General features: G+C 50.4%; 5 protein-coding genes across 5 annotated transcripts; 3 read left to right on the forward strand and 2 right to left on the reverse strand.

Moving 5' to 3' along the window:
* Nucleotides 1-569: 569 nt before the first annotated feature.
* Nucleotides 570-5,182, forward strand: N7533_007805 (E3 ubiquitin-protein ligase SSM4; the record flags this gene model as incomplete). The annotated part of the gene is made up of 2 exons (XM_057104455.1): nt 570-3,558; nt 3,618-5,182. 2 exons carry the CDS (start codon nt 570-572, stop codon nt 5,180-5,182), a joined length of 4,554 nt encoding a protein of 1,517 aa, XP_056959412.1.
* Nucleotides 5,183-5,738: 556 nt separating this feature from the next.
* On the forward strand, nt 5,739-9,834 carry N7533_007806 (uncharacterized protein; the record flags this gene model as incomplete). Its single annotated transcript, XM_057104456.1, has 3 exons — nt 5,739-9,060; nt 9,112-9,261; nt 9,311-9,834. 3 exons carry the CDS (start codon nt 5,739-5,741, stop codon nt 9,832-9,834), a joined length of 3,996 nt encoding a protein of 1,331 aa, XP_056959413.1.
* Nucleotides 9,835-10,825: 991 nt separating this feature from the next.
* Nucleotides 10,826-12,662, forward strand: N7533_007807 (Zn(II)2Cys6 transcription factor domain-containing protein; the record flags this gene model as incomplete). The annotated part of the gene is made up of 3 exons (XM_057104457.1): nt 10,826-10,884; nt 10,951-11,537; nt 11,641-12,662. 3 exons carry the CDS (start codon nt 10,826-10,828, stop codon nt 12,660-12,662), a joined length of 1,668 nt encoding a protein of 555 aa, XP_056959414.1.
* Nucleotides 12,663-12,892: 230 nt separating this feature from the next.
* hasB (MFS-type transporter hasB) lies at nt 12,893-14,534 on the reverse strand (the record flags this gene model as incomplete). Its single annotated transcript, XM_057104458.1, has 6 exons — nt 12,893-13,052; nt 13,120-13,410; nt 13,471-13,566; nt 13,654-13,879; nt 13,959-14,317; nt 14,374-14,534. 6 exons carry the CDS (start codon nt 14,532-14,534, stop codon nt 12,893-12,895), a joined length of 1,293 nt encoding a protein of 430 aa, XP_056959415.1.
* Nucleotides 14,535-15,295: 761 nt separating this feature from the next.
* N7533_007809 (uncharacterized protein) lies at nt 15,296-20,540 on the reverse strand (the record flags this gene model as incomplete). The annotated part of the gene is made up of 6 exons (XM_057104459.1): nt 15,296-15,726; nt 15,778-17,436; nt 17,515-18,871; nt 18,909-19,852; nt 19,894-20,330; nt 20,479-20,540. The coding sequence occupies 6 exons, from the start codon at nt 20,538-20,540 to the stop codon at nt 15,296-15,298; spliced, it is 4,890 nt and encodes a 1,629-aa protein (XP_056959416.1).
* Nucleotides 20,541-20,700: the final 160 nt, after the last annotated feature.

A 20,700-nucleotide genomic window follows, 5' to 3' on the forward strand; every position in this document is an offset into this window, starting at 1 on the left:
GCAATAGCAGTGAAGCGGTCGAAATACCGATTGTAACTGATGTGGTTCTGAGAGTCTGTGATACTGTAAAACAGCCTGAGACGAGATGGTTGGTTAGATAGTAACAAGTGGAGTCATAGTCTTGATATCTTAAGGTACCCTGTAGGACTGAAAAGAGGCTGAGTTAGTAAGAGAGCTAGCTGAACAGTGAGGTCATCTCATCGTTGTTGCACGGTGTTAACGTATTACAATACCTGGCACGATCAAGGAGCAACTTAGTGGGTGTATTATTGTAATACCAATACATAACGCTGACTCATCCGTGGATCCGCGGCAGGCCCGACTCGGGCAACCACAAGAACAAAAGTGAACAAGAACAACTACACAAACTACGAACTACGATCTACGATCTACCGAGCACAAGCTGCCTGGCTGCAACTGGGGAAACTCCCACCAGACCCCAACTTCCCCCCCCTCGACAGACCCCCACCACTGTGCATGGCCGAGAAGGATATGATGCCTATTTGAACCAGGTCGTGTTGACCACTTCCAATTCCACTCAACTCGATTCGACGCGACTACCACACGATATGGATTTCCCCGATTCAGATCGCCTCACTTCAGGTGCAACACCCTTTCCCGATTTGATGAATGATCCGGCTTTAGATGAGAGGGAGAGGGGACTGGAAGACGTGGACACTTGTCGGATCTGCCATGGAGAAGGTACTCCGGAGGAGCCGCTATTCTATCCTTGCAAGTGCAGTGGAAGTATCAAGTTCGTCCATCAAAGCTGTCTGGTAGAATGGCTTGCACATTCACAAAAGAAGCACTGTGAGCTTTGCAAAACGCCATTTCGCTTTACCAAACTATACGACCCGAACATGCCTCAGAGCCTCCCGACACCGCTCTTCATCAAGCAGGCCGTTATACAGTGTTTCCACACCCTCGTCACTTGGATGCGATTCGTCCTCGTGGCCTTCGTTTGGCTAGGATGGCTACCGTGGTCCATGCGGGCAATCTGGCGAGCATTGTTCTGGCTAGCAGATGGTCACTGGTCCGCCACGGGAGCCGCCGCCCAGCAGCGGGCAGCACATGCTGCCCAAACAGCTGGTACGCAGTTATTATCCAATGGTACTGCCGCTGCTGCGACTGCGCTCAACTCGGCCACTTCAGGAGCTTCTAGTGCTATGCCGTCCGCCGCAACAGTAGTACCCTCCACCGGGGATCCACTGATGCTTACGCTCATCAAAAAAATCATCCCCAGTCTCTTCATACCCGCATTAACTGGTGGCACCGGCCAGAACGGCTCGAATTCGAACAGTACACTCGTTTCGCCAAAGGCTCGATATCCGTCCTGGCTTTCCGACGTGAAGTTCCTGAACACATTGACACCCTATCCGACAATCAATAACATGATCATCGATACCCTCGAAGGGCAGCTCATCACTCTATTGGTCGTAATTGCATTCATACTACTTTTCCTGATCCGAGAGTGGGTAGTACAGCAACAGCCAATGGCAAACATTGCAGAGGGGGAACGTGAGGCAGCTCTACGGCTTATTGCGAACGACCGGCCCGAGGAACAACAGCGACAACAGATACAACCACTAGATTTTGCTCCCGCTCATCCGAACGTTGACTTTGGTGGTCTCCAAAACGATCACCAAGCCCAAGAAGCTGATGACGATATTCCCCTTCGATTTGGCAATCATTCACCTGCTCCATCTTTAACAGATTCTGATGATGGACAACCCATCCTCGAACGACATGCTGGACCTAACAATCGATTTGCTTTTGAAGATGAGCTTGCCGACGATCCCGACGCCCCGCATCAGCGGCGGGCATTGTACGAAAATGTCGTAGCCAACTGGCCGGGTGACCGAGATGCAATGTTCCGAGCCTTCCAGGAGCAAGAACATGCAGACCGACCGATGAGCATTCCAGAGCTTCTTCAGGGATTGGGCATGAATGAATTACGCGATCAAGATCATGCAAATGCTCCCAATGCAGAAGATGCTATGCGAGCACACAACCCTCTCCCTGCGCCAACTGGCCCCATTGCCGAATTGCCGGCCCAACCTGAAGACTTCCCCAACGATCCGAACCCAGCAAGCGAAACCCCAGCAAATGGACAAACCGCGCCGACTATTGGCCAACTGGAAAACCATCAACCACCAACTGGAATTTCTGAGAGACTCGTAAACTGGTTCTGGGGTGACGTTACGCTTGATGACACAGACCTTGACGAGGCGGTACCAGAAGATGATGAGCAAATTATTCAGGACCCTGCCTTGGAAGATCCATTCGTACCCGTTATGAACAACAGAGTGCAGGATCCAGTGGATGATGGACCTCCCGGCGGAGGCGCTCCGGCGGGTGATCCTGGCCTCGATCCTAATGATATGGATGCCATCGAAGGCGATGACTTTGAGGGGATCATGGATCTCATTGGCATGCAAGGACCTATCTTTGGACTTTTGCAAAACGGAGTCTTTTGCGCACTTCTCATCGCTTTCACTGTGGCCATTGGGATCTGGCTTCCTTACCTTTGGGGTAAAATCGCCTTGGTATTGCTGGCTAACCCTCTAGAGCTTATTGTCGGTGTTCCTATGACTGCCATCTCCGTTGTCGCGGATATCGCTTTGGACACCCTGATTGGGGTACTTGGCTACCTGATGTATTGGTTCAGCTTCATTTTCAAGGTGCTGTTGAGCCCCCTCGGGGCGCTAGTTCCGCTTGGGGAATGGATCCCGCGAGGTAAATCCGTCACTAGCGCTTCTCTGACCCTGATTGATGCCAGTACCAATCGCCTCAACAAGGTGATGAAAGCATTCCTTGTCTTCCACGACTCCGATATTCCCATGTTTTCTGTGATTTCCCACCAGGCGTTGAAGCTACACCAGGCTCGACTCTCTACATTGGTTCATTCCGTGTATGACGTGGTGAAATTTGTCTTGCACGATTTCCCATTACGTCTGGTCACCCTAGGCGTTCCAGGTGCTTTATCATTTGACTTTGACTTCACGCAAATACAGCAGGCCGTAGTTCAGCTACAGGGCCAAGTCGGCAACTTCACGAAGTCAATCATGTTTTCCGCCCCTGGCGCGAAGTTACTCAATGCCGACGCAGTCAATGCGGCGTCCGCGAAGCTACCTGTTGATTATGACCTTGCAGTGTGGGACACCAAAGACCGCATCATTGCCATATCAATGGGCTACCTACTGGCTAGTATGATGGGATTCCTTTATCTTCGGGTCACGGGCCTGCTAGCAGGGACAAATCGAGGTCAGCGAATCGAGGGCATGGTTGCTGAGGTCTTGCTACAAGCCGGAGGCGTGATGAAGGTCATCCTTATCATTGGCATTGAGATGATCGTCTTTCCTTTATACTGCGGCACCCTCCTTGACATCGCGCTGCTCCCTCTATTTTCTAATGCGACAATTTCCTCCCGCATTGCATTCACCATCGCCTCCCCGCTTACTTCCCTCTTCGTTCACTGGTTCGTTGGCACGTGCTATATGTTTCACTTCGCACTCTTTGTGTCCATGTGCCGAAAGATCCTGAGAAGTGGCGTTCTTTGTAAGTGTGCTCATGCTTTGATAGATATTCGTGGCCAACAGCTTCTAACCTGTCTCTAGATTTCATTCGTGATCCGGATGACCCAACCTTCCACCCCATTCGTGATGTTCTAGAACGCACCATCACTACACAGCTTCGCAAAATTGGGTTCAGTGCCCTTGTCTACGGCGCCTTGGTTATCGTCTGCCTCGGAGGGGTCGTTTGGGGCCTTCATTTCGCATTCGATGGAATCCTCCCAATCCATTGGTCGGCCAGTGCCCCCATGCTCGAGTTTCCCGTCGATCTACTCTTCTACAATTTCGTCATGCCGCTGGCAATCCAGTTTGTCAAGCCTTCAGATGGGTTGCACGAGCTATATGACTGGTGGTTCCACAAGTGCGCACACTTCCTGCGTCTCAGTAACTTCCTTTTCACTGATCGCCACCGAGAGGAGGAGGGCCGGCATGTCCTGCGTAGCTGGTGGGGTCTCCTGCTCGGAAGCAAGGGTGACTGGGAACACCCCGTCGTCGGCGAGGAGCAACAGGCTATTGCGGAGAAGGAAAACCGCGATGCCTACTTCCTGCGAGACGGGCGATTTGTGGGAGCTCCTGCTTCGGATCAGGTTCGCATCCCGAAAGGCAACCTCGTTTTTTGGGAGATGTCCGATGGTAGATGGGGTCCTGAGGGGGAGTGGGAATCCGAGGATGGTGAACGCCCTCGTTTCAGGGAATCATACACCTTGACCTACATCCCGCCATCGTTCCGGACTCGCATTGCAGCCTTTATTCTTCTCATCTGGCTGTTTGCTGCGACCACCGGCGTAGGCATCACCATTATTCCGCTGGTCATTGGTCGTCGGATTATCTCGATTTGCCTTGGAAGCCCTGTCCCGGTGAACGATATTTACGCTTTCTCGAGTGGGCTGTGTGTGGTTGGCGGTCTGGCATATACTGTTCACTACTGCCACAAGGGTATCCAATTCTTGCGAGAGAACGCTGGCACCTACCTCCAGTCTCCCGGACAATTGATCGAGGCCTGCAGCAATCTGTCTGTGCACGCTGCCCGTCTTGCATATATCGCCACCGCCTTGGTGGTGGTACTTCCGACCCTCTTTGCGCTCCTTACTGAGCTATACATTTTGATTCCCGCCCACACCTTGCTCGGAGACGGACAGTCACACGTCGTGCATGTCATTCAGGACTGGACTCTGGGAGTTCTTTACGTTCAGATGGCAATCAAACTGACAGTGTGGCACCCACGATCCTGGGCGGCAGCGGTGATGAACGGAATTTTCCGCGACGGCTGGCTACGACCTAATGTGCAGCTGGCGACCCGCGCTCTCATCCTGCCGTTATCGCTATTTACTGTGGCGGCGGTTATCGTTCCGTTGACGCTAGGTGGAATTCTTCGATGGACCCTTTTCTACGCACGAGTCGAGGCGCAGTCACACGTTTATCGATATGCTTACCCCGCGACTCTGTTAGTGGTGCTTGCCGCGTGGACTATCCACCTCGTTCGTCGTCGGGTAGCGCTCTGGCGGATCAACATCCGCGACGACGTCTACTTGATTGGCGAGCGATTACACAATTTCAGTGAGAAGCGAGCGCGCGATGTGGGAGTATCGCGACGAGTGATCACTGGGTGAGATGAAGTCATGATGCAAAGAAGTCAAGAAGAAAAGAAAGAAGAAAAGAAGCGCAACATATGACTATGACACGGTAGTTTGTTAGCATATGGGACTTTGTGAGAGTCCCCGGGCATCTGTACATTTAGAACGATCAATAGATATCATCATATCATCATATCCATGTATAGCATTGTTAGCACTCTGTATACAGAGTATGAGCGTATACACTATGGCACTAAATTTAGTAAGAACGCGGCTGCCTGACTCGTCCACGTGACCCACTTATTTCGGCGATGCTCCTTCCTGATTGGTTAGGCAACAGGATTCCCGAATGAGCAGGCACGACTGTGACTGTCTTGGGAAGGAACAGGCACCCTCACTTCCAGCTTTGCCTTTGCCTTTGCCTCTCACTCTCTTGACTTCTTTCCTTTTGCTTCATGGCTTCTTCCCTCCTACACTCCCAACAATGGACCTCTGAATTCCCTCACTGAGATACCCGATACGATCCGATCCCCATCCATCCCAATCCACTCAAGTCGCCTCTGATCCCTTATCGAATCGCTATCGCTCCAACATGTCCGTCTTGCGCCACGGCGGAGGCGGGGGCGGTTTCCTCCAGCGGCGCCTCACAAAGCTGTATACCGATACAAAAACATCCTGCGAAAGCATAACGACTGCCTCCAAGGCCTTGGACGACCCCGAATTGGTCGCCTTACACAAGAGTTTCCAGAAACAGCGGGATCGCTTGCTCTCGTGGGGCTTGGATTGGAGTGACGCCAGTGCCGCCCAGCCAAATGATATCGACGAGTCCCTCACGGCCGCCGGCTTCAGCGATGTTGTCGAGAGTGTCATGTCCTCTATTCAGGATCTCCTGGCCGAGGCCGAACGAGTACAACATATTGACCCGCCAATCCTTCATTCAAAGGAACATAAGATGGACCTTCCGTCAAAGGCTCCCCTCAGTACTCGACCACTCAAGGCACAATGGACGGAAGATGATATCACTCGATCAAAAACTATTCTCAGTGACCTCACTTCCTGTATCGACACCCTCTATGACCTATCCAGCTCGCGGCGGACAATGGCTTCCAGCATGTCCTCGATCAAGCATAGTACCAGCGCCAGCGCACGACGACCACGACCCAACCCCACCTCTCCCTACGATGCCTCCCACGGCTCATTCTCCGAATCCAAGGAAAAAGTCCAGAGCCCGAAATCCATGTACGACCACGTAAACTATTCCCCTTCAACTCCGCAACGTCACGACTATAACAATCCCTTTGTCCCTCCCAATCCTCTCGTCATCGACCGATCAGACCTACAATTATACGGCACTGCCCACGATAATAGCCCGCCTCCCTATGAACCAATTGCGGCATTGTCGAACTCCCGGGCCGTTGGTCGACTTAACACCTCCGCATCCCCATACCTTCTCGGTTCTATTAAAGACTCGCATGTCTCAGTGCTGGTCGAGTTCATGCCTGTGATGGCCAACTCACAGATGGACTCGACCAACTCTCGTCTGGAAAAGCTACAGTATTCGCTCGACCAGTTGCTGCAGAATGCACGAATTGCCCACCTGGGTCTTCTGCGCTTCATTGGTTACACTCTTGATGAACCTAATGCCCGTTACGCCTTTTTATACCAGATGCCCGTCGATTATTTCCCTTTTTTACGAAACCCCAGTGACCTTTTAAAAGAGTTGAAGCCTGTACCTCTCATCGCCATGCTTCCCTCGGCGGAAAACTACCGCGATAAACGTATGCCCAACCTGGAGACTCGATTTCGTCTGGCCTACGACCTCTTAATGTCCACACTTCACCTCAGAAGCCAGAACTTCGTCCATGGCAACATCAACAGTAGTAATGTCATCTTCTTCCCCGGCCGGACCGAGGCAAACAACGATGAAGGTGGCCTCGCCCCCGACATGCAACGTCCTTATCTGACATCTCCGGCCCGCTTTTCCAATGATGGCCCGACTCCGGAGTCGCTCTCCAATGCGATGTACCGTCACCCAGACGACAAGAGATCTCTTGAGGATGATGCCGCATGGGCTTATGATCTCTACTCTCTTGGTCTGGTCTTACTGGAGATTGGCCTGTGGGCACCTGTCAAGCAGCTCTGGAAGCTGAAGTACGATCGCTCATGGTTCAAGCATCGTGTCGAGGAACTATACGTCAAAAAGCTGGGTCCGAAGTGTGGAAATGCTTATCTGCAGGTTGTCCAGTTATGTTTGGATGCGCCTAATTTCCACCTTTCGACGCAGCCAATGACTGATCTCGGGTTACGCGTCCCTCAGATATACCATTATCCTGTTCTTGATTTGTCCGACCCTGATGGTACTTTCTCTTTCTCGATGAACTTCCAATACACGATCTCCAAGATTCTATGGTCATGCTGTCAGATCGACATATTCGGAGCCCCCACAGCAGAAGAATTAAATGACTGTCTACCTCTGGCCCTTGTCCCCACCCCTGAGCCAGCCCCCGCTCCTATGCAGCCCAACGCTTTCGTTCCTGCTAGCTTTGGCAAAAACAAAACCCTACCCACCATCCCCGCAGGTGAGTGGGGCGGGATGGCAGAGGAGAAGAGTATGGAGAAGTCGGCTAAGAAGCGCACGGTGAAGAGACTTCCCCATCTTGAGATACCGGATGAACATCTTCAAGAGTGGAACTTCCAGATGATGCCGCGGCTCAGTCGACTGCTACAGAAGATCCTCAAGGAATCAAACGAGTCCTGTGGTGTTACTCTAATGATGACTGGAGAGTCGACTGAGACTGCCCGCACGACTATATGCGTCACCTGTGGCAGCGTCAAGAAAGTTCGACAGGCCTTGAAGAAGCATTTCCCTCTTGGTCGTGATGACTGGGATCTGATTGTCCTCCGTGGAGACATTGAGCGATCAAAGGTCCCTCGCAACAAGAAGCGCAAGCCTGCTAAAACTCGGCCTAACGGTTCGAACCAGATTCCCTTTCGCCAGCGAGAGTTGAACCCTTGCTACCAACAAAGACCTCTCTGTGGTGCTTCGATTGGTGCTTTCCAAAACGAGGAACACTTGCCTCCTGTCTCATATGGTGGTGCTGTCCTCGTCGACGGGCAGCCCTATGGATTAACAGTTCACCATATGCTTGAGGCGCCTAGTGACGACGAAGGTCTTGGAGATGATGAGCCTGATGCTCCCTCCCGCTCTGCTGGAAATTGGCCTCAAACATCATCGATCCCTGTCACTCATCAGGATCCTTCGTATAGCTATGCCGATGATTCTCCTTCTTTTGAATTCGAGATATCGGATGCAGAGGACGACGACGCTTCCTTGTCTTTAGGTGCCGATGAAGAATTCTGGTCTTCGGATGACGATTCGTCTGATGATGAATCAATTGACGGCGGCTTCGATGACGATGACGATACCGCGTCAATTGGTGATACAGCCGGTATTGAACCCGGCGAAGAGCCCCGTCTTCTCGTGACCCAGCCCGCTATCGACGATGTCCATGATGATTTTTTTCCTTCGCCCGAAGATCGCGATGACGAGCATCTTGCTTCTCACTCCTTGGGATATGTGCATGCATCTTCGGGCGTGCGTCGTTGGACGCGAAAGGGCATCAAACACGAGATTGACTGGGCTCTAATCAAAGTAGACGAGGCCAGGATGGACCCTCGCAACATCATTGTCGAGACCTCGTCGGCGCTTCCGGTGAGACCGGGCATGCCTCAGCCTCCCCCAATCTTTCTCAGTCAAGTAACTCGGATGGAGGAGCTCGGGGGCATGCCCGTGCATTGCTGCGGCCGGACAAGCGGTCTTCAGAACGGGCAGATATCTAAAGCAATGACGCTGGTAAAACTGCACGGACGACACTCGTTCTCGACGAGCTTTTGCGTCAACGGGAACTTTGGAGGTAAGAGCGGCACCGCAGATTCATGACTATGTCTATACGATCCTTAATTAGATACCCTTTGTCCTGTTTTTGTTCATGGCCTTGGCTCTATTGTCCCACTTCCCGTTAAGCTGGTAAACCATAACCACGCCACGCCGGATGAAGGCCTCCCCATCTATCAACATACCCCATCAACATGCCCCATCCAACCAGACCACCCCCGTACGGAATCAAGTAAAGAGAACCATCAGCTAACATCTTCTTAAAACAGCCCCCGGCGATTCCGGCGCATGGGTCTTCGACAGATCAACTGGCCGAGTCTGCGGCCACGTCCTCGCCTGGTCCGCCAAAACAAACACAACCTACATCTCCCCAATGGAAGTCACCCTCGACGACATCGCCCGCACCCTCGGTGCCTCCCTCGTCTCTCTCCCCGGCCCTCCGCCTCCAAGACCAATGCCCTACGCAACCCCGACCCCTCCTCACCCTAACTCCCACCCCCAATACCGATACCAGGCCCAACTACCCGGAGACTTCAATCGTCTCGCTGTCGCCGGGTCCCCTGCTGGTCATCCCATGCCACCGGCTGCGCACCATTTCTCTCACCCTCACCCTCATCCTCATCCCGGTTTTGCGCGTCCGCAGCATCAGCATCAGCATCAGCACCCGCCTCCGCTTCCCCCTCCGCCGCCCCCGAGACCGGGAGCGCATGAGGCGCAGGTCTTCCGCGCTGTGTCGCCTATACCCCCGTCTTTATTGACGGGGCCGAGGAATATAGAGCGCTCTCTTGCGTGATAGGATAAATGGATATGAATTTGAATGATGTCCCTTTCTTTCTTTCCTTTTTTGGTTTCGGTTTTGGTTTTGGTTCTGGCTATCCAGCCTCGTGTCTGTCTCTGTCTCTGGTTGGGAGGCAGGGATGGGGACGGGGATGGGCTTGTTGATCTTTGATTGGTCATTTTCTTTCACGTTTTAGATTTGGATTTTCGAATACCCTTGGTGGCTGGACTCGGAGCTGTTGTGATCTTTTTATACTTCGGATTAATGCTAGTAGTCATAATTTTGGGACTATATGTCTTGATTCAGATCTTCTTAATTTGCCAGTGGTCTCTTGATTTAACTTCTTCTGTTACGACTTTATCCGAGTTGGATTTGAAAATGGGCAGTTCAAATAGCATCAGTGTTAGTTTCGGAGGGGGTTGATTGTATGTGAGTTGATACTAGCAAAATTACCTTGAACTTTGGAATGAACACTGGTAATAACTTGGACTTGAAGTCACCGTAGGCGGTATTTTGAAGATACATACGATTTGCTAGTAATATTTTTAGTTTTAGTCTTTGGAAAAAAGCTATTTATAGAACAAACTCTGTAGGCTTGAACAGCCACCAGGACGGCCAGTGCTGCTGGGTTTCAATTCGAGCCTGAACCCGGTGAGTAGTATGCAATATGTATACCTATCGCTACTAGTCACTGCTTGTCACATTCGTGCCAAGAATAATTACCTCGCCAGCTCACGCTCAACGCAGTCGATCATTGGTTTTTTCTTCGCTGACGTCGAGTCAGCTTTGGGGGCCAAAAACAAGCATAAGCACCCTCACAGCCGCATCCTGAAGAATTACCCTACCCTAGGGTATCTCCAAGAGACCTGAGACCTCAGGTCTAGAGCCGGAAGAAAGTTATCTCCATCGCATCTTCTTTGACTAAACAAGTACGGCCTGGTCATCTACTAGTATCATCTTGGGATCTTCACGCCGCAACGCTGACCGCTCCGTCGACCTTCCCACCATGCAGCAATATCGACGAGCGGGCAGGCCCAAGTCGAAAAAAGGCTGCATTACCTGCAAGTAAGCTGGGAAATAGCTCAGCTGGGCAAAATATCCTCCTCCTTCAGATCTCACTGACCTTCCCAGAATCCGCCACGTAAAATGCGGGGAAGAAAAGCCCGAGTGCAAGCAATGCACCACCACCGGCCGCAAATGCGACGGATACTCCAGCGCCTCGCAAAAGGAACTCCATGCAAACATCACTAAGTCATCATACGCACCAGTCGTGCCGGAAAAATCCTCTATTAGTTCCGACAGCCGTATCGTCTTGATCCCTGGTACTCGGCAGGAGCGCCAATATGTCCACTTCTTCTGTGCCGAAGCCACGGATGCCCTGTCGGGATTTTTCCCTTCAGATTTCTGGAATCGCTTCCTGCCTCAAATGAGCCATCATAATTCTACAATGCGCCATGCAGCTGCAGCAGTCGGTGCTGCTTACGAGCAATATGCCCTCCGCGCCCCGGGCGAGAATGTCAACGAAGGCTTTGCTTTACAGCAATATAATAAGGCTATTCAGTTATTACAAGAGCAGATTCAGACTGCCCGGGCCTCGGATTTTGACGTCATGCTCATGACCTGCGCTCTCTTCTCATGTCTGGAAATGCTACGCTCGAATCAGAACGGGGCAATGGACCACGTCGAAGGCGGGCTTAAGATCCTCATCTCGAAACTTCGTGCGAACACATCCCCCTCAAATCAGTCAAAGTCAAAGCAACCAGCCCATGAATTCGAACGCGAACTCTCTCAATTCTTCTACAGAATGAACCTGCAAATCAGCCTCTCAGGCCGCCAACAACAGTTCCTTGAAATTCCCCCCCGAAGACCCAACAGCCCAACCCTTCTTCACCAAGGACTACACTCACGACGACGACGACGATACACCAACCCTAGTTTTCGAAACCCTCTCCCAAGCCCGAGACTGCATAACAAGCATCAAACTCCGTGCCTTATCCCTCCTCCACGAAATCGGCTTCATATTGACTGTCCCGCCAGTCCCGCACTCACCAGAGCATCAAGCGCGCAAAAAACGCCTCATAACCAATTTCCACGCCTGGCACCACGCTTTCGAAAAAATGATGGCTAGACCGGCGAAGGAGGTGGGTATTCGTGACCCGCGCGCTCCGCTCACCCTGCTGATCGAGTACCATGTCTCTTATTTCTGGCTGTGTAATTGTAATGCGCGCTATGAGACGGAGTATGATGGGCATTGGGCTGATTATTTGAAGATCGTCGAGTGTGCGGAGGAAATTATTAGGTTGAGTGGGGATGATGGGAGCGGGAGTTCGCCTTCGCCTTCGTCTTCGTTCTCGGGCTCTAGCTCTAGCTCTAGCTTCAGTTCCAGTTCTAGCTCTGGCTCGACTCCGGTTACGAATGCCGGGGGTGACAGCTCCCTCCCATTCCGCAGACGATTCGCTATGGAAGCACCCGTAACACCATCCCTCTACTGGACCGCGTATAAATGCCGGGACCCGCTGCTCCGCCGCCGGGCTATACGGGCTATATTACAGTTTCCGAGTTGTCAGGGTGGGTGGGAGAATCGGCGGCATGCGGCTAGTGCGATTAGGATTATGGAGATTGAGGAGGGTCCTGTGTCGCATTTACCTGTTGCGGAGCGATTTGTTCAGAATGGGTGGAGGGTTGTTGAGCCGTTGCAGTGTTCGGCGGATGTGAAGGATGGGGAGGGTGTTAGTTTGCTTTTGCTTATGAGACCGGATGGACCGGAGGGGGAGGTTTTTGAGAGGATGGAGTTTGTTGAGTGGCCGGGTCATGGGGATGAATTAGGGCAGAGCTGGAGTTAGGCTCGGATTGTGTTCAATTTTGTGCTAGACAGAGGTAGATCATGCCAGTTTACGGCGACCTGGTTAGAGGCTTGAAGGAGAAGGTAGTCTCTATTGTATTTTAATGGGATCACTGGCAATTTTGGGTGTTTATATACCTATTGTACAGTTCAGTTCAACTAGCCATCTATCTGGCTGGAATTATCTATCCGCATCCAATATGGTCCTTTTTACCTTGCGCTCAGGCTGTTTTACACCTTCGCCATTCGGAGACCGCCCTTCTTCATCCTTGTTAACGTGACGAGAACGCCGCCAAATGTCATTACAGCACCGGCAAATGCAACCAGGCCTTTATACCCAATCGAGGCAGAGTCCGCGATTGCTCCAAGCATGGGTAATCCAGTCAGAGCCCTGAATAGCTGTTAGTATGTTTGTTCCAATTATTTGATATAGGGATGAGGCTAAGAGTAGCACATACGCAATAGCAATGATGAACATGAAAGCACCCAGCTTAGGCCCCAATTCCTCGACTTTACCATCGCACAACACGACCACGCACGGGGTCATCAGACTGACGAATCCACCACTCGCTAGCCCGTACAGGACGGCAAATCCGATAATAGCACCAGTGGACGGGTAAAAAGTGACGGGTAGCCAATAGACCAGAATTGAAAGGCCGGACAAGAAGGCAATGAAAACCATGACGTTGAGATGGCCAATACGGTCTGCGACGAAGCCTGGGAGAATTCTGCCAAAGACTGAGGCAGCACTGTAGATATCATATGTCAACAAGGCTATTCCAGGTTGATGATGGTAGTCATTTACTTACTTGATAATTGAGATGGTGTAAACCGCCATGTTTTGCGACATTCCTGTGGAAACGCCCATTGTCGGTAGGTAGTTGAACGGAGCGAATAGACCCCAGCTATTGTGAAGGCGATTTGTTAGTAAAGATTAAATAATTACACAAGGCCAATCAAGCGAAAGGGAACGATTGGGGTGCTCGACTCACAGCATGAAGAAACACCCGGCGCAGAATAGTAGAAACGGGGTATCTTTGAATGCCTCGATACCAGCGGATTTGCGTTTCGCGCGACCCTCTGGAGGAAAGGGCGAGGAGACACAGAGATTCGCGATGATGAGGCAGATAGCCATCAAAAGACCGATGTAACGAAGCGCACTTGGAAATCCGACTTGTTCTATGAGACGAGATACCATAATTGGGAATATCACACCACCTTTTGGCAAACACAGTTAGCTCATATTCAGGCAATACTCAGTGTATACTGGTGTTCAAGATTGGGTCGAGCCACGAACCAACACTACTACCACTAGCCACGATACCAGTAGCCAATCCTCGACGTTTCGTGAACCATCGACCAACACAAATCATGGGCGGCAAAAATAGCCCAGAAGCACCAAGTCCGTATACAATCCCCTGCGTCAACATGATGTGCCAGAATTTCGTGCTCAAGCTCAACATGAAAATTCCCAGCAGAGCGAAGAAAGACGCAGGGAGAAGCACTTTACGCGGGCCCACGATGTCCACCAGAACGCCATTAATCAACCCGAGAGAAAACATGAGGAAGATCTGCACCGTGATGACCCATGATATAGTTGACTGGGCATAGTTGGAAAGAGTGTGTTCCTCGTAGTATAACTGGAAAATACCACACCTAGTAGAACCAAGTTAGACAATTTTTCGATATTGTTTTCTTTCGCAATGACCAACGCGTTTAGAAATCCGAATGAGCAAAACTGGCAGAAAAATCCCCCAAGTACACAAAGCCATGCTTTGAGACCTTCCTCCGGTACTTTTGCTTGCTCGGGTCCTCCGTCCTTAATTGTTGACGTTTCCTTTAACTCTGCACTGCGCTCGGAGTCGGTTTCCATGTTTGCGGTTAATTTCGTTTTCTTCGTGCCAGGGTTGATCGGAGTGGACTGAAAATATCACGTGGCTGAATTATCCAATCGTTAAATTTGACGCCTTCAAATGCAATTTTATAGAATGGGTGCGTGGATTATGCGCGGCCGAGGCGGCCGAAGCGGCCGAGCTGTTGAATGCCGCCGCGTGGGGCCGGTTACTAGTTGAGCTAGTCAGTCCACTAGGGTCAGGGCCGAGTCTTAGGCCGACATTCACTAATTCGCCGAGTCCGAACATTGACACCGAATGATAAATTGAAGATCATCGATTTACAAGTACTTGTTAGAAGCTCAGGTTATGAAAGTGGTGGATACATGTGAACTACTAGATCTATCTACATAGTAGGCAACAAGCCATGTGAACAGGGAAGGCAATCTGGGCTACTTGAGTCTCTCCTTGCAAGGTTGACAGTTTTTTTTTAAAAAACAAAAGGAAAAGAAAAACCATAGAAGACAGATTCTATAGCTACTGCTAGGTATACTCACCCTTTGAGGTCATGAACTCCGAGTCGTGCGTCATGGGAGGGATTCTGCAATGTGCGTAGATGAACTCCAACTACTTCTCTGTTACGAACTGATGTATTTCGATAGCAAAAATGATGATGCTACTATTACTAGTACAAAATCAAAAACTATAAAATAAATCCGAGACGGAGATAGAAACTTGAATTATGATTTAACACAAGCAAGGCTAATTACAAAACCGGACTAGGAAGACTTTAATCTAATAGTTAATGTTGCTGGTGTTCCTTCTCCGAGGCCCGCCCCTTGCTGTCCATCAAGAATTTCGCGGTGTCGGAATCCGCATATGGTGAGTTATCTTTAAGCTGCACTAGCTTGCCGCCGTATAAGCCATCCTGGAAATGTCGAAATGCGCGTCGCCGACGGGCATTGACCTTCCCCTGGTACTCTCTGTATTCATCCGTAGAGATGGCTGCAAACAAATATCGAGGGTGCACGCCTATAACTTGGGCATTCTTCTGTCCGAATCCGAATGAGGTGACTGTAAATGCTTTCAAGGGCTTGGTAGCAACAATGGTACGGTTCGGAAACACCAAATAGTTGGACGCATCAAGTTGCTGGTCGATGTTGTCCGCGTTGCGATTTCCCGGGATTTGCCCGCTGGAAAGCACCTGCAGACAGCCGTTGAGGGCAAACGCAGCTATATGTCGTCAGTTTGTTCTCCTTGCATCGGCTTGGAATCAAGATTTACCTGCAGCCCCTTTTCCATGCCCAGTCAGCCATTTCTGACAGACACAAGGTAAAAGATTCCCTGGTGCTCGACCCAATTGCGCATTTTGTTGCTGGATGACATTTGTCTCGTTCAAATCATTTTTAACAGTCGAGGTCCCATGCAGAGACGCAAAGTCGAGATCATCTACCGTCAACCCCCAGACCGCTAACGCTCCACGAAGTGGCGATATTCGCTCGTCGTTCTCCCAGACACGGTTTCCATATGTACGAAGAACCTCTTTTTGGGCTCGCTCTGCCTCCATCTCGATCTCAGATCTCATAGCATCCACGCTTTCCGTGTCATATCCACTAGCATTTTGATCCAGCCAAGCCAAATCTTCTGTTCTTTTCTCCTGGATTTGGGAATTCCTCAACACAATATTCCGCCGACGATACGCGGTTTTGAGCATGGGAGACGGGAACTTGGAAGGCGTTTCAGCAACCACAGTTAGGAGTCCTTCGCCTGGAGCAGGCACAGAGCGTCCAATTTTGTCACTGGCTGTATGGGACAAAGCAACTATGCCATGAATGGGAAGGCCCATATCCAAGGCCAACCGCGCTGTTGTCATGACTTGCACCCCGCTGCCTTCTGATTCCACAAAGCCTGCACGCGAAGAAGTCATGGGTCGGGACATTTCTCGAGGCTCTCGTCCAGCAGCCGATTCCTGGGTGGCGTTGACTGTTGCTTGCATATTTCGAAACTCCGCCGCAGTCTCAATCTGTAGCGCGTCAAATCCTCCAACCAGACACAATTTCGCTTTTCCTGTCGTTATAAGATCATATCCTGTGTCAACCGACTCCAGGGCTGTCGCGCATGCGCCCACCGGTGTTCGTATCGGCCCCGATGCACCCAGTAACAGCATATTCACCCATGCGCCTGTTGTGTTGATGAAAGTCTCAGCCAATATGTCTTTCTGAACGGGCTGGTCCGTGTAACGCCCCTTCCACATCTTCTGAATAGACTCCGCTGCCCCCATACCGGCTCCTACGCAGATCCCGACTTCGGAAACATGGATGTGTTGATACAGCTCATAGAAATCAGTAATACCTGCCGAAAGCAGCGCTTCCACGGTCGAAACAATTGTCCAGAGTGTTACTGGGTCAACCTGGCTGATGATTTCGTCGGAAATACCATAGGCACTGGAATCCCAGCCTTTTGGAATTTGACCCCCGACTCCAACATCTAGTTTGGCTCCCTTGGGGATCAAAAGTGTCGCGCCCGCCCTGAGCCGAGCAAATGTCTCGCCATCTCGGCCGAATATATCCACCTTGTTTCCGTGCTGTCTTTGCAAATCCTCTGCTGTCTCGAGCGTGACTTCGAAAGGGGGAAGGTCCTCGGTGACGTGAACTTCATGAAGAACGGATTGTTGAGAGGCGCCTGCCGACTCATCGCCTTGTGGCTCCCAGAAGCGCAGTCCAGTGTGGTTGATGATATACTCCTCGTATTTTTCTTTCACATCAAAGTCGGCAATGGGAGCCCCGGACTGTTTATCGACCCATCCACAGTACGTAACGCCTTTCAATACTCCGTTGTGGTACTGAATGAGACCCATCTGCCAGGCCATCTCTACACATCCCTGGATAGACAGTTTTCCAACCGCCTCAATCTCCCATCGTGTTCGACTGCTGCCAAAGGGACCTGAAATATCGTAAGTGAAGTTTCTCAAGATTTGGAAAGGGATTTGGGTGCGTGGAGTTCATGAAGCCCGTCACTCACCAACTTCTCCAAAGCCAACAATGACCACAGCATGATCCAGATCGACAATGCCTTCGAGCTCTTTCCGTAATGGAAGAACCTCTTTCTCGTCATCCGGGAGCTTATAATTATCAATGACCATCATTGGGCGTGGTCGAAAAGTTGGTTTGATTGTTTTCTGTTCGACAGACTCCGACTCTTGATCCCATGCTCGAATAACTGCCACCTTTTTCGATTCGTCTTGCTCGGCTCGGATCTGATTCAAAAGTCCTTTCAGGTCTGGATGCGAGGACATATTACCTGATATATCCGCAAGTAGTGGTTCCATCTGGCAAAGAGTATGCACTGGCCCTGTCATGAGACAGGCTATGTAGCTCGCCATCTCAGAGGTGGAGAATGTTCTCATATCTCCGCGTTGGTCAATCTCTTTAGCGAAGATGTCATTCGAAGCCATCAGCCCAGTTCCACGGGTCCAGCCAATTACTACTCCACAGACGCTGAGGTACATTTGCCAGTCCTCGGATTGATGCTTGTTGAGAAGAGACTCTAGTCCCAGCTTGCTCTCAGCATAAAGGCCGTCGTTCCCAAATATTCCATGGTTTGGTGATAGCGGTAGAATGACTTGCGTTGGGTTTGAAAAAATCCGCCGATTCTCTTTCTGCGTTTTAATCGCACCTAGGAGTCTGATTGTGTTGGTCAACATTGCCCGGTGGGCCATCTCGGATCGTGAGTCGATGTTGTCAATCCCCCGGCCCGTTTCTTTGATTGCAGCAAACGGTACTACAATATCAAGGTCCAAGCCCAGGTCGTTGAAAATGTACTCCACAACCGATGTGGTATCCTTTTTACTTCCGGCGTTGAAAGGGAGGACTGATAGTTTGGACCCGCGACCTCCGTGCTTCGCGTAAAGTGCTTGCCAGGAGTTTGTCACTTCGGTGGAATATGAGCTTGTGGTAACTAGTACTCGCGCACCAGCAGTAATCAGGAAGCGAATCAACTCTTGTCCAATCGAACCTTTTCCAGCACCAGTCACCAGAACTGTTTGTCCTTCGAAAGAGGTCCCATCGATAGATGACTTTTTTACCCAAGAGTGGAAATCAGCAGTAATACTTGCATTGCATGACCAACCACTTTGTCCTTTTGTCTTGATCGTTGGTTCGAGGGCATGATTCCGAGGTCCGAATTTCATAGCCTGGTCAGTCAAGTCCTCATTCCTCGACGAGATAGTGCTCAGCGGAGTGTTGATGATTCCATCGCTTGGTTCCCCAGGGGTGCTGGTGTCCGAATTTGATGGAGTAGGATTCTGCTCGAATACGGCCTCTTTGAAGTAGCTATCGTCACCTTCCAGCAGTAATTCAAAGTTGAGATGAACGCCTTTCTTTGAATAGTCCGTGTTTTCAAAGGACTTGATCAACTCTGATGAACAGTGAAATGTAGGGGGGCTTTTTGATTCCCTCAGACACGAATTCACGAATTCTCTCCAGTTGCTCCATCTGGACTTTATCTTGAGCAGATCGATTTCGAATAAAATCAATTGTCTGCAGCAAACGGGAAGTGGCTCTTGTTTGAAAGCCGAGATATTGGAGATCACGATCGGTCGCGGTCGCTATTTCACACCCGTTGCTGTTTTTCCAGGATGATTCCCACACCATGAAATCTTGGAGAACCCAGTTCCAGGAGGAGTCAAACGTGCGGACTTTGAGTGGGTCGAACTTCGGACCTAGATTATCGCCATAGAATTGCCCGTGCTCCTCTACCCACAAGTCCAATTGGCTTTGGATTCTGCTCATCTCTTTCTTGATAGTTGCTAATGACTCGGAAGAGTCATCGAGATCCCGGTTACAGCGGCGTGCATACACATCCAACAAGCGTTCGTCATGTGCAATACTGTCTTTTTGAAGGGCGAGAAGAATTTCAGGTGAGATATTAGCAGCACCAGCAGGCTGGCTTATGGCTCCTGTAGAGCTTGCTTCATAGTTGATTTTGTGGGCGGCTAAAACCTTTCTTGTCATGTCGTCTAGAAATCCTTGTGTTGCAGTCTCGTCCAAATGACGGGCCGAGGGCTGATTCAATAGAGACGCGAGCAATACTCTATCCTGTAACCCTTGGCCCAGCCCCCAGCGGCTAGATAGGTACCGTCGCAACGACGAGATACTTGAGCCTGCGGACAGCTTGGAAGTGGCGAATCTTCCGATTCTCGAGTTGCTCCATGCACCCAATACTCTGACTTGTTGGCTCTCGTTGAGTGTAACCGCTAGCTGAGACAACGTCAGATCCTCTGGCTGATCTGGAAGATTCCCAAATTCCACTGTCAAGTCGCCCACTATCTCATTCTCCAAAGGCGAACGACCTGAATTATCTGCTTAGCAAGGACTATTGCATTATAGTTGAGGTTCTTACCTCCGCATAAACGTTTAATCGTTTCTGTGAATGAAATCTGATCCGACTGTTTTTTCAGACCAGTACAGACAATTGTGCGCAGGGCATCGGATGCATTCAATGGTATGTCTTCGATCTTAAGGGGTCCTGTGGTGGGTGCTGGAGCCAAAAATGCGGTTGGGACCGCAACAGATAACTGTGTTGATTCTGCTGATGAAGAAGCATGACTGTTTGTAGGAATATCAGCGTCCGATGGAGACTGCACCGAGTATTGAATCTCCTCTGCGTTCTTTGCATAGCTGAGAAGCTGCCGGGTACGACCGGCAACAAGGTCTTGGACACTACATGAAATATCCAATGTCTTCTTAGCCATGTTTAACAGAGTCTCCCCTGGGCCAATTTCTATTACACGCTCCGCAGGCTGAGCCCCGCGCAAAATGGACTCTTGTGTTGAAATCCTGCGAACGTTAAGACGGAGGCAAATATTTTGGAGAGAGAAGTAAATACCATTGTACTGGGGAGCAAAATTGATAGCTAGAGTAGATTGTATTCAGCAAAGATTGCAAGTAAATTCAGGGCTCTGGTTGTATCCATGTGGGCACTCACGCTAGTAGCTCTGTAACAAGAATCGCGGTAAGCTCCTCCTCGGCGCGCGTATATGTTTGCATTTTCAAATTGTGAATAAATTGATCAGTACAAAAAATTTCTCACCATCAAGAACTCGTAATTTAAACATCAAGCCGCATTGGCATATAAGATTAATGCAAGAATGTGAAGCGCAACCTAATAGGTCGGCGACTATCTCCTTTGCTTACAGGCAAAGCCAAA

Source organism: Penicillium manginii (genome assembly GCF_028828005.1).
Source record: "Penicillium manginii strain IBT 31320 chromosome Unknown utg000005l:1.0-5665137.0:1.0-5668048.0, whole genome shotgun sequence".
NCBI lineage: Eukaryota > Fungi > Ascomycota > Eurotiomycetes > Eurotiales > Aspergillaceae > Penicillium > Penicillium manginii.